At 37.3% G+C, this 15,618-nt stretch overlaps 1 protein-coding gene and 1 non-coding gene across 2 annotated transcripts in view; both read right to left on the bottom strand.

Moving 5' to 3' along the window:
* Nucleotides 1–15,618, bottom strand: part of Smp_143910 (hypothetical protein) — a gene marked incomplete at both ends in the record, with an annotated part of 96,332 nt that overhangs the window by 38,189 nt on the left and 42,525 nt on the right. Inside the window, 7 exons of the mRNA XM_018797763.1 lie at nt 1,916–2,102; nt 4,104–4,210; nt 7,408–7,618; nt 9,813–9,904; nt 10,968–11,063; nt 12,335–12,450; nt 15,347–15,474. Of these exons, the coding sequence (XP_018652773.1) occupies nt 1,916–2,102; nt 4,104–4,210; nt 7,408–7,618; nt 9,813–9,904; nt 10,968–11,063; nt 12,335–12,450; nt 15,347–15,474 (937 nt within the window). The remainder of the gene's footprint in view (nt 1–1,915; nt 2,103–4,103; nt 4,211–7,407; nt 7,619–9,812; nt 9,905–10,967; nt 11,064–12,334; nt 12,451–15,346; nt 15,475–15,618) is intronic.
* On the bottom strand, nt 4,888–4,954 carry Smp_tRNA_00384_Gln_TTG.1.1. Its single transcript has one exon. It is a non-coding gene (tRNA).

The raw sequence follows: 15,618 nt of genomic DNA on the forward strand, positions 1-15,618 counted from the left end.
CTTGTGATGCAGTTTGGTGCTTTCCTTAATGTATGTCCTATCCACTTTCAACGTCTTTTCCTAATTTCGTCTTCATCTGGAAGCTGCTCTGTTCTCTCCCGTAAAACGCTGTTGCTGATAGTATCCGATCAGTCAATGTTGACCTTCTTGATGATGGTTGTTGTAGTTCTCCATGTTTCAGCTCCGTATAGTAGAACTGTCCTGACATTCGTATTGAAGATTCTCACCTTGATTTCGGTCAACAGTTGTCTTGAGTTCCATATTTTCCTCAATTGTAAGAATACTGTCCTTGCTTTACCAATGCTCGCCTTTATATCGGAATCAGATCCTCCTTGTTTGTCAATGATCCTTCCCAGGTTTGTGAATGTGTCTACATCTTCCAGAGTTCCTCCATCTAGTGTGGCTGGGTCGGTGCTCTCCGTGTTGTATTTGAGAATCTTGTTTTTACCTTTGTGTATGTTGAGGCCTATTGATGCAAAGGCTGCTGCTACATTAGTTGTCTTCGTCTGCATTTGTTCATGTGTATGAGATAGGAGGGCTAGGTCATCTGCGAAGTCCAAGTCGTCTAATTGATTCTGAGATGTCCCTTGTATTTCGTGCTTCCCCTCAGATGTCGAGGTCTTCATAATCCAGTCAATCACCAGAAAGAAAAAGAATGGGGAGAGTAGATGGAGTGAACATCAACTCTGAGATGCAGGTACATCCAGCTGACGAGTCCCAAAATAGGACGAAAAGCGCGTCCTGGATTCCATTGCTAGCCACTATCCATCTTACTTTTTATTGCTTTCAAATGTTTTTTTCTCCTTTTGACGAATCTGATTCTTACTAAAAAGGCTAAGGATATTCACCAATTAATCTTTAAAAGATTAATATATGGCTAGGTCAAGGGCAAAGTACATCATTCAAACCATATGAATTTAGGATTGTCAAACAAATTGAAACCGATTGTTAATGTTGATATGACTCATATAGAAAGTAAACTTGAGAATTTTAAGATCTATGATCCTAATAAATATGGGTCAAATAGGATGACAGAGATAATAGTACAATGACAATTCGATCAAATGGTTAGTGGAAGTCTATATTGCATAGAAAATCATTAGTAACATATAATAAGGTGGGTTGAATGAGAAGTAGATGAATCATGTAATAATAATGATAATACAAAGGTCGTGAATAAAGATAACAGGGACAATTACATTTGACTACGAAAGGTCATAACTACGATAGTCAAACTAGGTCATTCAATAGTTAAGATTACTATTGATTAATTGGCCTTGAGGTTGGCCAAGGGAGGAAGAACGGTTGATGATATTTCTTTTGCATGCATAGCCCCGGTTTCTTCATCCGGATGGCTACTACTTCAGCCGTTTGGAGGATTTTAAGTCTGACAAGCTTTGACAAAATATTACTGACCCTATAAATAATTGAAAAGGATTGGTTTACATTGACACTGCGACCAGTTTGCACTAAATGGGATAATATTGAGCTGTTCACTTTCTTCACTAGATCTTTGCTTAGCCACTCTGGGAGGTGGAGCCGTAGACCTAAAGGTCTGATCCATAAGGTAATGGAGTAATATTGGGAGATGCAGTCCCATAGTAGCCAGTGACCAAAAATAGGTTCATGCGCCATTTTTCCTTCAGGATCTTGGAGACCATGTATATCATCGGTTTGGAATCAGGATTTTCCAACTCCCCTAGATGGACCGTCCGTGTCTACCAACCCGGCCAAAGCGTCGGACATTCGCTTTCCGTCCTTTCAATTTCGTAAACAATACTCCTGTCTCAGGAAAGCAGTGTATTTGCAGACAGTTGAGATACACAAATCGATAATGGAATCAGAATAACAAAAGAAATCTATATAAACTAGTATAGAATCATATATACATTCCAAATAAAACACATATATGTACCTTAGTATTTAAATAAACAGTTGACAATGGTATTTCAGTTGAACCAATTAAACGATGTTCTATATGTTGTATATAATGGGATGATTCACTTTGAGTTGAATCTGTCTGACTGAAAGTTACTTGATCATAGACATTAATAATAATAGGATCTTTCATATTTTCTAATTTTGGATTTTCCGGTGGTAAACTATTGAATATAATATGTAAAAGTAATAGAAACATTTTAAACTATCTGATAAAGGGTATAAACAACTGAGTTTTAAGTTAAAGTATAATGTACTGATGATCAGTTAGAACTTAGATAGCAACTGCTGGGTTTACGTGGGAAATTGGAAGCACAAGATAGTTTTATAGTTGAACTCAAGAATCGATTGAAGCTAGACTAACATGGAAAACCTAGAAGCACTGGATGGCCGTTTCGTTCGATTGTGGGACTCCACAGCAGTACGCACTCACGATCCTGTTTCGCGAGATTCGAACTCAGGACCTATTGATCTTACGCGCGAACGCTTAACTCCTAGACCACTCAGCCGGCCAGCACTCAACAGTATTAATGTCTAACTTCAACCAATCCACGAAATTGAGCAACCGTCCACCATTGTGTTCAGTGAGTTATTATCTCACAACAGACTATAAAATTACTAAAATCTCCACAAAATCCGTTCTGACATTATTCAACATATGCTCACTAGTGACTGGCTTCAAGGGGTGTTTCTTGGAGTTCTAGTGAGAAGCAGTGACCAGTGGAGTTCAACCAGGTCTGTTGTGAGATAGTAACTCACTGAAGATACTGGTGTATGTGTCGCTCAATTCCCTGGATTGGTTGAAGTTTGACATTAACACCGTGGGATGCCGGCTATCTCAGTAGTGTAGAGGTTAAGCGTTCGCGCGTGATACCGATACGTCCTGTATTTGAATCTCTCGAGGCGGAATCGTGGGTGTGTACTGTTGTGGAGTCCCACAACAGGACGAAACGGTCGTTCAATGCCTCCAGGTTTTTCATGGTGGTCTAGTTTCAATTAACTCATGATCTCAACTATATAAAATTAAATATTGTTAGTAAATACTGAAGAATATTATATGACACCAGGAATGAGATAGGGTACTGAATATTATTAAGTAGTATATGGCAGTACAATAAAAAATGGAATAACAAGAAGATAAGGAAAGAGAATGAAAATGAACTTAATAATAAACAAAATTTAAAAATACAATAACATGACTATCAATAATGTTCATAAAATACTACGGATAGAAACCCTAATTGCCTCTATCCAAAATATCCACATTTTTCTAGTCGAATATGTATCCGCAGTTGTCCACGTGCATTGATATAAGTGAAGACATGTCATGGCGTTTGACTGCTAATTGATGTTCATGAAGACGAAGATGACGTGGGTGTCCGATTTGTCCGATGTGGTGTTTGTTGCAGTTGGCACAATTTATTTTGTAGATGATGTTTGGTTTGTCTTCTTTTGTCATTTCATCACTTGGTTTGTATAAGATTGAATGGAGTGATTTTGTTGGTTTGTGAGCAACATTTATTCCGAAAGTTTTCAGCAGTCTCATTGTCATTTGCGATATACCTTTTATGTATAGTAAGATGATCCTTTTGTTGATTTCTGTACTTGACTTCGTTTCTGATGATGGTTGCGGCTGGTATTTTTTTGATGAAGTTGATTGAGTAGCCGTTCTTTTGAAGGATGGTTTTCAAGTATTTTTCTTCATTTTTCCGTGCTGTAATTGTGTTTCAGATTGGATTCTCACAAGAAGCACCATTTCCTTCAAAACTTATGGGTAACTTTTTCTGGTGTGTACTAATTTTCATAGTATGTAGGTTCAACATGAGTTTCAATCGAATAACTCTAACTAGGAAACGTAACTGATGTGTGGGCGAGAATGGTAATGATTGGTTGTTTTGCTTAGTCAGCCTTGTAGATAGTTTGACAGATATCAGATGAGTTATATATTCCCTTATCAGGCTAATCTCTTGTTCTTATTCTGAGTTGTGTTGAAGTCCTTTAGAGTAGACACTGGAAAGGAATCTAGTGTAGATATTCGTCTAAGGTAAATCAACATCCCATTCGTGTAAACAAGGGAAAGGACTGTTATAACAAGAAACCCTAGCGTTATAACAAGTATCCTACCTTTATAACAGTAATAATAACAATCATAATACTAAACTTACTAGAAAGGAAATCGAAATTCAGCATTCCAACTAGGATTTCTACCTTCTGATGAAATAGTTGATCGTTTATTCTGTTGAAATTTAATGACAGCAAATGGTTTCAAAAGCTAATAGAAAGAAAAAAAAAGGAAGCATATCAAACCAATCATTTTCCATTATTAATTGATAAGTCTTTTAATTGAATGTTAGATTCGGTTTCCTAAGCTCTCCTAGTAACCCCCCAGTCTAAATCTACATAGCATCTGAAACACGAGAGAAAAGGCGCGAAATATGGAAGAAACACTTTACCACAAGGTTCATTTATGTAGAGAAAATCTAGGGTGACCTTCGGTTTCCGGTGATTTCTGGAACGTTACTAAATATAGTAGCAGTATAGGTAATCATCCAATCAGAAATGCGATATATGACTTTTCACTTTCTAGGTGTATCTGGGATAACTTCTATTGAATGCTGATTGATGAATAAGATGTTGCTCAACGTTTTTAGCGTATTTTTGACTTTTTTTCTGCGAGGAATTTTCTGGATCTCCTCAACAAATATGAAAACAATCACATGGAACGTAAAACCTATTAGACATGTATATCGTTTCAGTTTACGACATCACATTAAAACATTTAGATGAAATTATCAAGACTAATCTCAGAGTAGTAGGATTAGTAACAGTATCAGTAATATTGTAAGCAAAGATGGATAGTGGCTAGCAGTGGAATCCAGTTTGACGCGCGTTTCGTCCTATTTGGGACTCGCCAGCTGGATGTAGCTGCATCTCAGACTCGTTGACGTTCACTCTGGGACTCGAATCCAGTACCATTGGCTTCAAATGCCATCGCGTTATCCACTCAGCTACTGGGTTGTCAAGCAATAAATATATTTCAAAGTCAATTTCAAGATTTACTACTTAGCTAACTGATAAGCCTTCTAACTGAACGTTAGATTTAGTTCCTTAGCTCTTCTAGTAACGTTAAGTCTAAATCTACACAGCGACTTGAACACTAGAGAAAAGGCGCGAAATCTGGAAGAACACTCTTTACTTCAAAGGTTCGTTCATGTACAGGAAATCTAGGGTTTCTGTAGTATTCTAGACGGCCTTCCGCTTCAAGAAAATTCTGCATTGCTACTAAACATAATAGTTGTATAAGTAATCATTTGTTTGTCTTTACTGATGTTCTGGTTCACTACATCCTGGCAGTGACACCAAATGTAGTGAACGAAAACATCAGTAGGAGACAACCTTCTGTCACCAGGTATTTCACTCTAGATTAGTGATGTATACTATTTATATCTATCGACATCAGTAGAACACATTGTTATTAGTTTTTAATATAAATGGTTAATCACACAACAAATATGTTTCATTTTTGATTCATGATTTTAATTAAAAAAGTACAATATTCTTCCTTTAGTGTTTATATGGTAAAATCAAGGATGGATGTTATGTACACAGTTGGTATCACCAGCTATAAGTACATGTAACCTTATTATATTATCGTTATAATGGAATGTTCAATAGTTCGATACTAACTTCCTAGTTGCTTTCTAGATCCCACAGTATTCTTCTATACTTGTACGCAATGTAATAGAGAAATGATGTGAATTAAGAACAGACAATTTAATTCAACGTTTGGTTCTAGATATAAAATAATGTTATTTAGATGTTAAATGATGCCATTAGCCTTTAAGAAGCTTCTGGAAACAATTTCAGTGTAGTGATAGAATGAGTAATTATGCTACCGATGAATGAGACATAATCTTTAGTCCTTTTAGACGTGTCTGAAGATTGCCAATTTGATTATTTATTTATCGTTTATCTGAACACATAAATATTGGTACAGGGAGTTACCAGATATATATGCACCACACAAAAAATCGTCATTTCATTTTAATTGTGTGAGGGCTATGATACTGCATGGTTGCGCAGACCGAAGCAGGTGGTTTTCTTAAGCGGCCACACCCAGAGCCTTTCACCTAAAGGTCTTACTCACAAGTCAATAGAGCGTCGTGAGGAGATGCAGTCCTATCGTAGCCAGTGACCAACAATTGATTCATATGCCATTTGTTCCCTCAGGATACTGGAGCCCATGTGCACTATTGATTTGGAATCAGTGTTTACCAACTCCCCAAGGTGGATTATCCGTATTCACCAACCCGGTTAAAGCGTCGGACATTCGCTTTTCGTCCTCTCAATTTCATAAACAAAACTCCTGTCTCGAGAAAGCAGTAAGGAAGACTTCTCTGACAGAGGCTATATACGCGTGGCCATGTGAGAGCATTTGGAGAGGGAGAGCTGACTCTCCCCACTCTCAACCGTACCAGGGCATTTGGAGGCATCAATTTGATGGTAAACGAGCTAGCTGATTCAAATATTATCTGAAGAATTCTTTAGTGTTTCCTCTAATAACAAACGCTAATGGTGTCATCAATAAATAAAAGAGTCGTCATAAAATTCAGTGTTTTATACACATCTATTATACTGTTTAAAAAAAGTGTCAATGTACACGTTTTCACAATTCGATTCTCTTAGATTTAAATTAAAGAGAGCAATATAACTGATACATCCTTATTACTTATTCAAATAAACCCAATATGCTAATCAGTTTGTTCATACGACTACGATATATGATTGTAGTGTTTTCTACTGCTTAAAATGTGTCTAATTGGGGTGAAAAGGTAGGATTTAGGACCTCACCTCGCGAAATTCGAACCCAGGACTTACCATTCTCGCACCAGAGCACTTAATCGATAGAACATCTCGCGAAGCGAGGTCGTGGATGCGCACTGCTGAGGAGTCACACAGTAGGACGAAACGGTTGTCAAGTACTAACACTATTCAGGAATATTCGTTTCTCGACTACTATCTAAATACTTCAGTAGTAATGTCAAAAACTTTAAAATTGATTGATGCCTATCTGAATACCATAGGAATATCAAGTCCATCAAAATAGCAGGTATGCGTTATTGATGAGTTCCAACAAACTCTACACACTTGAACAAAGGCCTCTAATCATCTGACATATTAGCAGACTGTCTGATTGTACCAAGATATCAAGCGTACAAGACATTTCTCTGGTACGAATATTGGATACATTTAACTGGGAAAAAATGAACCATTCAGAAAAATAGTTCTACACCAGTAAGCTGTGATATGATTGAAATGGACGGTTCGTTGAAAATCCTTAGATAGATCAGGTCGTACGTGGACATGTGGGAACAATGTTACTGGTGGAAAAGTGATCCACTTCAATCGTAATAATAATTTTCCCTAAACGAGGTGGGTTAACAAAAGTAGACAAAAAAATACTCTTACATCATTTATATTCTCAGTTTTATTACGATAATTTGATTGATCTGTTCGTTTTGTACATCGATTTGGTAAATTATAAGCACCATGTATAGTAACTATTAGTTCAAGACCAGAATTTTGAACATATTGTGGACCTATACGTCGACGTTCTTCATACCTTGGTCTTAATGGACGTTTAGGTTGTAGTAATCTTTTAAAAAATGGCAATAGGAATCTGCACAAAAGAAAAGCAGGGAAAAAGTTTCTGAATTATTTTTGAACTACTACAATATAATAAGTAGTAAAGTAAATACTTTGGTACTAAAATTTATGTAGATAGAAGATTAATGAATAATTCACTTATTCTGTCACATCAGAAGGGGGGTTTATGGAAATTTTTTAGTAATTTTATGGTTGAAATCCTGAATCAATTGGAGCTAGAGCACCTTGAAAATCCTGGAAGCACTGGATGGCCAGTTTCGTCCCACTGTAGGACTCCTCAGCCCTGCACATCCACGATAAATACATGCAAGAGAAGGAAATATGAGACAACTATAGGATAGAACGAATAAACTAGTTGGGAAATATAGTAAACGAGAGAGAGAGACCAGTCAAGGAAAAGAAAGCAGGCAAATCAATCACTGAAATGCAACAAGAGTGGAACAGGTGGTTAGAGCATTTTTGAACAACTCTTGCAATAGACCAGTCCCAATGATGAAGCCACCAAACATCGAAGCAACACACTCACACATTAGTGTACCTGTCACTGGCTGAAACAATGATGGAGGAAATCAGTATGGTGACGAGACAAATGAAGAGTGGAAGAATTACACCAGGACCGACCGACCGACATGACAACATACCAGTTGATAGATTGAAGTGAGACATAAGAGTAAGTGCAACGATCGTAGAGGTTGTGTTGAGAATGATTTTGGAATAGGAAGAAGAAGTGGTGAAGAGACTAGGAAGAAGGATACGTGATGAAGATGAGAAGTGGATAAGATGTGAGGAAGTGAGTAAGTGGGTCCAGGGGCCTGTGGCGCAATGGATAACGCGCCTGACTACGGACCAGGAGAGTTTCATTGTTCTTTTGAACAACATCACTGGCCCAAAAACCAATCATAGGCAAGTTGCATATAGAGAAATCTGAATACTTCACTTATTACTTATGCCTATTACTCTCAATGGGACATAGACTGCGACCAACATTCTCCAACCCACTCTCTTCTGGGCATTCCTTTCTAGTTCTATCCAACCACTGTTCATTCTTCTCATGTCTGTCTCTATTTCTCGACGTAATGTGTTCTTTGGTCTTCCTCTTCTCCTTTGACCTTCAGGATTCCATGTGAAGGCTTGTCTTGTGACGCAGTTGGATGATTTCCTCAATGTGTGTCCTATCCACTTTCAGCGCTTCTTCTTGATTTCTTCCTCGTCTGAAATCTGGTTTGTTCTCTCTCACAGTAGAATGTTACTGACAGTTTCTGGTCAACGAATCCGAAGTATCTTGCTTAGGCAACTGTTAGTAAACACCTGTATCTTCTGGATGATGGCTTTCGTAGTTCTCTATGTTTCCGCCCCATACAGTAGAACTGTTTTGACATTTGTATTGAAAATTCTGCTCTTGGTGTTGGTTGACAGACAATTGTCTTGAGTTCCGGATGTTCTTCAGTTGTTCTTGCTTTGCCGATCCGCATCTTCACTTCTACCCGAAGTTTATCATAGTAATATTGTTCAGAAAAACAGTGGAAGGTCCATAATCAAATAATCTATCTCAGAAAACGAAACTCTACCAAAATCATTGGATCTATTTAAACATTTATTTATTTATTTAAACACATAAATATTGGTACAAACGGGTTACCAGATATATATGCGCCACACAAATCTCATTTGATTTGTGTGAGGGATGTGATACTGACCGGATGCTCAAACCGAAACAGGTGGTTTTCTTAGGAGGCCACACCCGGAGCCTTTCACCTAAAGGTCTGATCCACAAGGCAGTGGAGCATCGTGAGGAAATACAGTCCCTTGGTAGTCGTTGACCAACAATTTGTTCATACGCCATTCGTTCCTTCAGGATACTGAAGCCCATGTACACCATTGGTTTGGAATCAGGGTTTTCCAACTCCCCTAGGTGGACTTTCCGTGTTCACCAACCCGGTTAAAGGGTCGGACATTCTCTTTTCGTCCTTTCAATTTCTTAAACAACACTCCTTTCACGAAAAGGCGGTGAGTAGGACTTCCATGGCAGAGTCTGTATACGCTTGGCCGTTTGAGAGCATTTCGAATAGGAGAGCAAACTCTTCCCACTCTCTGCCCTTTTTAATAGTTCAATAGCTTTTTATGTTGATATGAAATGTCCACTTGTATTAGAGATCAGTGGTAACATATCATGAATTCATTTCACTATTTATTATTAAAAAACTTACAAAATATTTGGTATCTCTTCTTCAATTACAATTTCATGTAATGATTTTTTATTTAATACATCTTGAAAATGTTGATTAACTTCTGATTTAATCTATAATATATGAAATGATAAAGTAAGATATTACTTATTAAATGATTTAAGTAGTAAAGTTAGTTAATTAAAACAAATTAAAAAGGTACACTTTTACTTATAATGCTTATGAACATTAACTCTGAGATGCAGGTACATCCAGCTGATGAGTCCCAAATAGGACGAAACATGCGTCAAACTGGATTCCATTGCTAGCCACTATCCATCTTTGCTTACAATGCTTGTGAATTCAGTCTATATCGAAGTAATACGCACAGTATGTATATATAGCCAATAAGAGACTGATCAACTGCAGTCCTAGACATCAATAGGAAGATTCAAAGAAACAATACTAAGTGAATTTAAGACTTCACCTCATTCCATAAGCAAGCGGCTATCAGGACTCAGTAGATAAGTTGGTAATGTAATGGTGTTTGAAGCGAACGGTACTGGGTTCGAGTTCCAGAGTGAACGTCAACTTTGAGATGCAGGTACATCCAATTCTATGTGTGTAATACTGAGAGGTCCCTTCATATGATAAAACAACTATCTAATAAACCATAACCTTCAACGGTATCCTGACTATAGTATATAATGTCTATATAATAAATAATACCTTTCGAATACTATTTATAGTGTTTCATCAGTTTATGGCTAACCACAATCATTTTACTCTTCCATGAAATAAAATTTAGTCATCGTTTGCAATGGCGAAGGTTCACTCACTGTTTGTGTTCTGCCAAATTCTAATCTTCTGAATTCTTCATGTCCCTATCCTTTTTCTCTTTTCAAATTTATTTCATTGGATTACACTCCTTCAATAACATCTCGAAACCCTAATCTTTCACATAATGCTTATACTCTTACTACTTCTACCACTATGAGATTTGAATCGACAACTGCATCTCTGTGCTAATTTGGTATGGCAACTCGAACTGATGTACGTACGTAGGAAGTTCTACATTGTGACTGACTGGCTGAATGACATAAGGTATAACTATATATTCATACTTAGCGATCAGTAGTAGTAATAATAACCATAGTATTGGTTATATAGTACCATAATTCATAATGCATAGCTCACCTTTTCAAGATATACTTTACGCTTTTGTTTATATGCTTTCATCCCTTTAGATAGTACATCATGTTCATCATCTAAGTCCTTCTTCTCATTCAATGACTATTGAAATATACAATAATTAAAATGATTTAAAACTTGTTAAAATCAACAAGCAGATTTACAGGTCCAAGTTACTGTAAAGATTATCGGGTTACATCTTACATGAAAATCTCATCCAGTCATAAAACTAGGGAATACTATTCACCAAAGCATTGATTGATAGAATACTTACTTACGCCTGTTACTCCCAATGGAACATAGGCCACCGACCAGCTTTCTCCAACCCACTCTGTCCTGGGCCTTCCTTTCTAGTTCTATCCAACTCTTGTTCATTTTTCTCATGTCTGTCTTCATTTCTCGGCGTAATATGTTCTTTCATCATCCTCTTCTCCTTCGGCCTTCAGGATTCCATGTGAGAGCTTGCCTTGTGACGCAGTTGCGTGATTTACTCAATATGTGTCCTATCCGCTTCCAGCGCTTCTTCCTGATTTCTTCCTCGGTGTTCAGGCATACGTAATACGTGGCCCAACCATCTCAGTCGATGAAGATTCATCACCTCATCAACTAATTTACCATAATACCCTAATACCCTGTGTCTAACCTCACTATTACTTACACGGTTATCCCAGCAGATGCGAACCCGGGCAGTATCACAGCCCTCACACAAATCTCATTTGACGCATATGTATCTGGTGTTCCTTTGTACCAATATTTATGTGTTTAAGTAAATAATTTTTCTATCTATAATTTGTGTGTCGTCCTTTAATTGATAGACGGATATCTCGTCTTCGCCATAGGTGACGTAAGTTGGCAAAAGCCAAACGAGCTTTTTGAATCCGTGCTGAGATTTTGCCAGACACCAACCCATTAGGGCTGATCAGACTTCCAAGATAAGTGAAGTTGTCGACGCGTTCGGCTACTTCACTCCCTATCCTTAGTTCAGGTGTTGACGCAGGCCAGTTCTGGAGTAACAATTTACATTTAGATGGGGGGGGGAAACGCATGCCAAACATCCTTGTATTGTTACTCAGTTCTAACAGAAGACTGAATTTTGTCAGCGTCTTCACCAAGCAGGACTATGTCATCTGCGTATTCTAAGTCGATTAGTGGACCCCCTGGTAGGAGATCAATTCCTGAAAATTCAGTCGATGAGAGTGTTATTTCCAGCAATAGGTCTATAATAAAGTGACTGAATAACTTATCTAATAAGAAATTGAGCCACCACAATGCTCACCTACAAGTCGATATGTTCGTATCACATAGATGAGGGCTCGTGTGGTACACAAACCAACAAGATTAATACAAGACCTCCCACAAAACATTCAACTTACATCAAATAATTCATCAGGAATTTGTTTAGCAAACGTCGGTATAATGACATTTTGAAATCCTGGTACATGATTATGTCTTAATTGAATTAAACGTATTCGTTTCGATTTATCTAAATCTTCATCAGTACAAAAATTAAAATATTCCATTAAAAAATTTAATTGAAAATAATTAATCCCATTCAATCGTGTATGATGTAATACATCGGGATTAGATGTGATTTGTAATGAATTTGATAATAGATGAGTTCCTGTTGCAGTCTATAATAATAATAATAAAAAAAAGAAAGGATAATGAATATTTGTTAGAAGGGGGGGTTGAGATCATGAGTCAATTGAAGCTAGACTACCAGGGAAAACCTGTGGAACTCCTCAGCAGTGCACAGTGCGCGAGACTGGTAGGTCCTGGATTCGAATCTCGTGAGGTGGGATCGCGGATATGCACTGCCACTGAGGAGTCCCACAATAGGACGAAACGGCTGTACAGTGCTTCCAGGTTTTCCATGATGGTCTAGCTTCAATTGACTCATGATCTCAATTATATATTATGAATATTTGTTGAATATTGTACAAGGATAATGATGATCAGAAAGTTCTGAAGACAATGAATTATATACACATGAATATGTAAATATATCCAGTATCATGATTTTTTTGGATATTCAGTTGACCTTGATGGAGTTTTGTTCTTTGAACTGGATGGTTTGATCGTGGAGCTTTCATCGTTCTTCTGAACAACATCATCATCATCAGCAGTCAGTCAGCCATTCACAACGTAGAACTTCGTACGTACGTACATCAGTTCTAGTTGTCATCATCAGCACAAAATTCGGGTAGAAGTGATGTATTTGAATTTCTCCACATGTGGTTCATAGCTTGTCTTGTGTACCTCGATGTTGATTAGATCTTCTTGACCTTGAATCTGTCATTGTTTTTTCTTTGTTTTTGGTTGTATCTCCAACTGGTTTGATTTTTGTTCCTATGTTTCTGAATAATATTCCCGATTAGTTGATAAATTGGATTGATTTCAATGTGCTTGGTTATTGCTGATTGATCTGAGTGCCAAGCTTCTAAAAAATTCTCTGGTGTTTTTGGAAGTGCCTCTATCCAAAATCTCCACATTTTTCTAGTCGAATGTTTGTCCGTAGTTGTCCACGCGCATTGATATAAGTGAAGACATGTCATGGCGTTTGACTGCTAATTGATGTTCATGAAGGCGAATATGAAGAGGGTGTCCGATTGGTCCGATGTAGTGTTTTTTTCGCAGTTGGCACAATTTGTTTTGTAGATAATGTTTGGTTTGTCTTCTTTTGTCATTTCATCCTTTGGTTTACATAAGATTGAATGAAGGGATTTTGTTGGTTTGTAAGAAATTCGCACACTTCACTTCTACCCGACGTTTGTGCAGATGTTGTCGTTCAGAAGAACGATGAAAACTCCATGACCAAACCATCTAGCTCAGAGAACAAAACTCCGTCAAAATTATCCACTTGAGCTACAAATCTTCTCCACCATCTCTGTTGATCTATCTGTTGGTTAGATTTTATAATAGGATTGTAGTTAATGACAACGTAATCAATGTTATTTGAATATGTCTGCATTTAACACTTTCAGTCATGCTTCTGTTTATTTAATGTGTGAATACAGAATAATAGAGAATAATAGTCAATCATAATTTTAATAGTTGAGATCATGAGTCAATTGAAACTATACCACCATGGAAAATCTGGGAGCACTGGATGGCCGTTTCGTCCTATTATGGGACTCCTTAGCAGTGCGCATCCACGAACCCACCTCGCGAGGTTCGAACCCTGAACCTATCGGCCACGCGCGCGAGCACTTAACCTCTAAACCACTGAGTCGGCCGGCATCCAACGGTGTTAATGTCTAACTTCAACCAATCCACAGAATTGAGCGACACATTCACCACCTAATAATAATTTCAAATTTAAGTTAAAACGTTTATTAAGTTTGTGTTTTCTACCTGTCATTTGAACTTCGCTAGACTCAACTTATTCATTATGTATAGTTATTGATAACTCTAACTAGTAACAGTGATATTTTTAATGATATTTGCATTTATGTAAGAATGACCCATTGGTCAACTTAAGGAAGCCTCAAGAAGCCCAGAAAGAGCTGAAGACATTTCATCCGATCACCGCTACAGGAACATTCTAGAATGTCTGCGGGTAGCTTCCCAATTGGATGAATAAGAAGGACCTCCTATGTGACTATTGGCTGTCCGAAATGATGATTTACTTTCAGCCAAAAACTATAAATACATGAGATTTTTGTACCATATTTGACACTGTGTTGGGAATAACATTCCTACTTACTAGTCTTCTGTCTTCTCTCTTGCGACGTTACGGGTTCGACCGTTCAATTAGTCTAGTAGTACATGGTATAGCAAGAATCAAAGCTCTAGATATAACAATTTAATATGTAGCAAATCTTCGTAACTGTTTACATTGTCAATTATAGAATCAGCTTTGAGCACCAGTTGTCATTATTTACTGTAAAAACCACAACAGTAACTGGTCATCTTTGAAACTTCAACTTTTGTTGCTTATCGATAAAGTCAATCTTATCAATTTTGCTTTTAGTTAAGTTTATGAGATGGTAGCAAAAGAATTTCACTCATAACAATGTTTCACAAACATTACTGTCTATCCTTCTTTACATATAATTGTATATCCAGAAGCACTAAACACTATCGGTTAAGTGCTCTGGCGCGAGACAGTGGTAGGTCCTGGGTTCGAATCTCGTGAGGCGGAATCATGGATGCGCACTGCTGATGAGTTCCACAATAGGACGAAACGGCCGTCCAGTGCTTCCAGATTTTCCATGATGGTCTAGCTTCAATTGACTCATGATTTCAACTATGAAATTACTGAAATCTCCAAAAAAACCCCTTCTGACTATCACTTACCTGTATCAAATTTAACAATTTAGCATCCATTGTATTATTAGGATCAAGTATCGAAGTGCTGTAATCTTGTTTATCATCATCTTTACTTGTATCATTTAGGAATAATGGATTTGATTGGAATAACTGTGTTGGTTGCAAATACGATGTAGTTGGATAAATTAATGATTGAAAATCTGTAACACGTCCTTTCATTGATCCACGAGGGTAAAGAGATCTGTTTGAAAATGCAAATTATAAGATTTTTATGAACGATACACTTTATTTTGATCAGTTCAGAGGTAATGGTTCAGACTGTGAAGCTCAGTGTTAAGTTATAATAGGTTAGAATACATCAGATACTTATAGACTGCAAACACGT

Source organism: Schistosoma mansoni, chromosome 5, assembly GCF_000237925.1.
Source record: "Schistosoma mansoni strain Puerto Rico chromosome 5, complete genome".
Classification (NCBI taxonomy): Eukaryota; Metazoa; Platyhelminthes; class Trematoda; order Strigeidida; family Schistosomatidae; genus Schistosoma; species Schistosoma mansoni.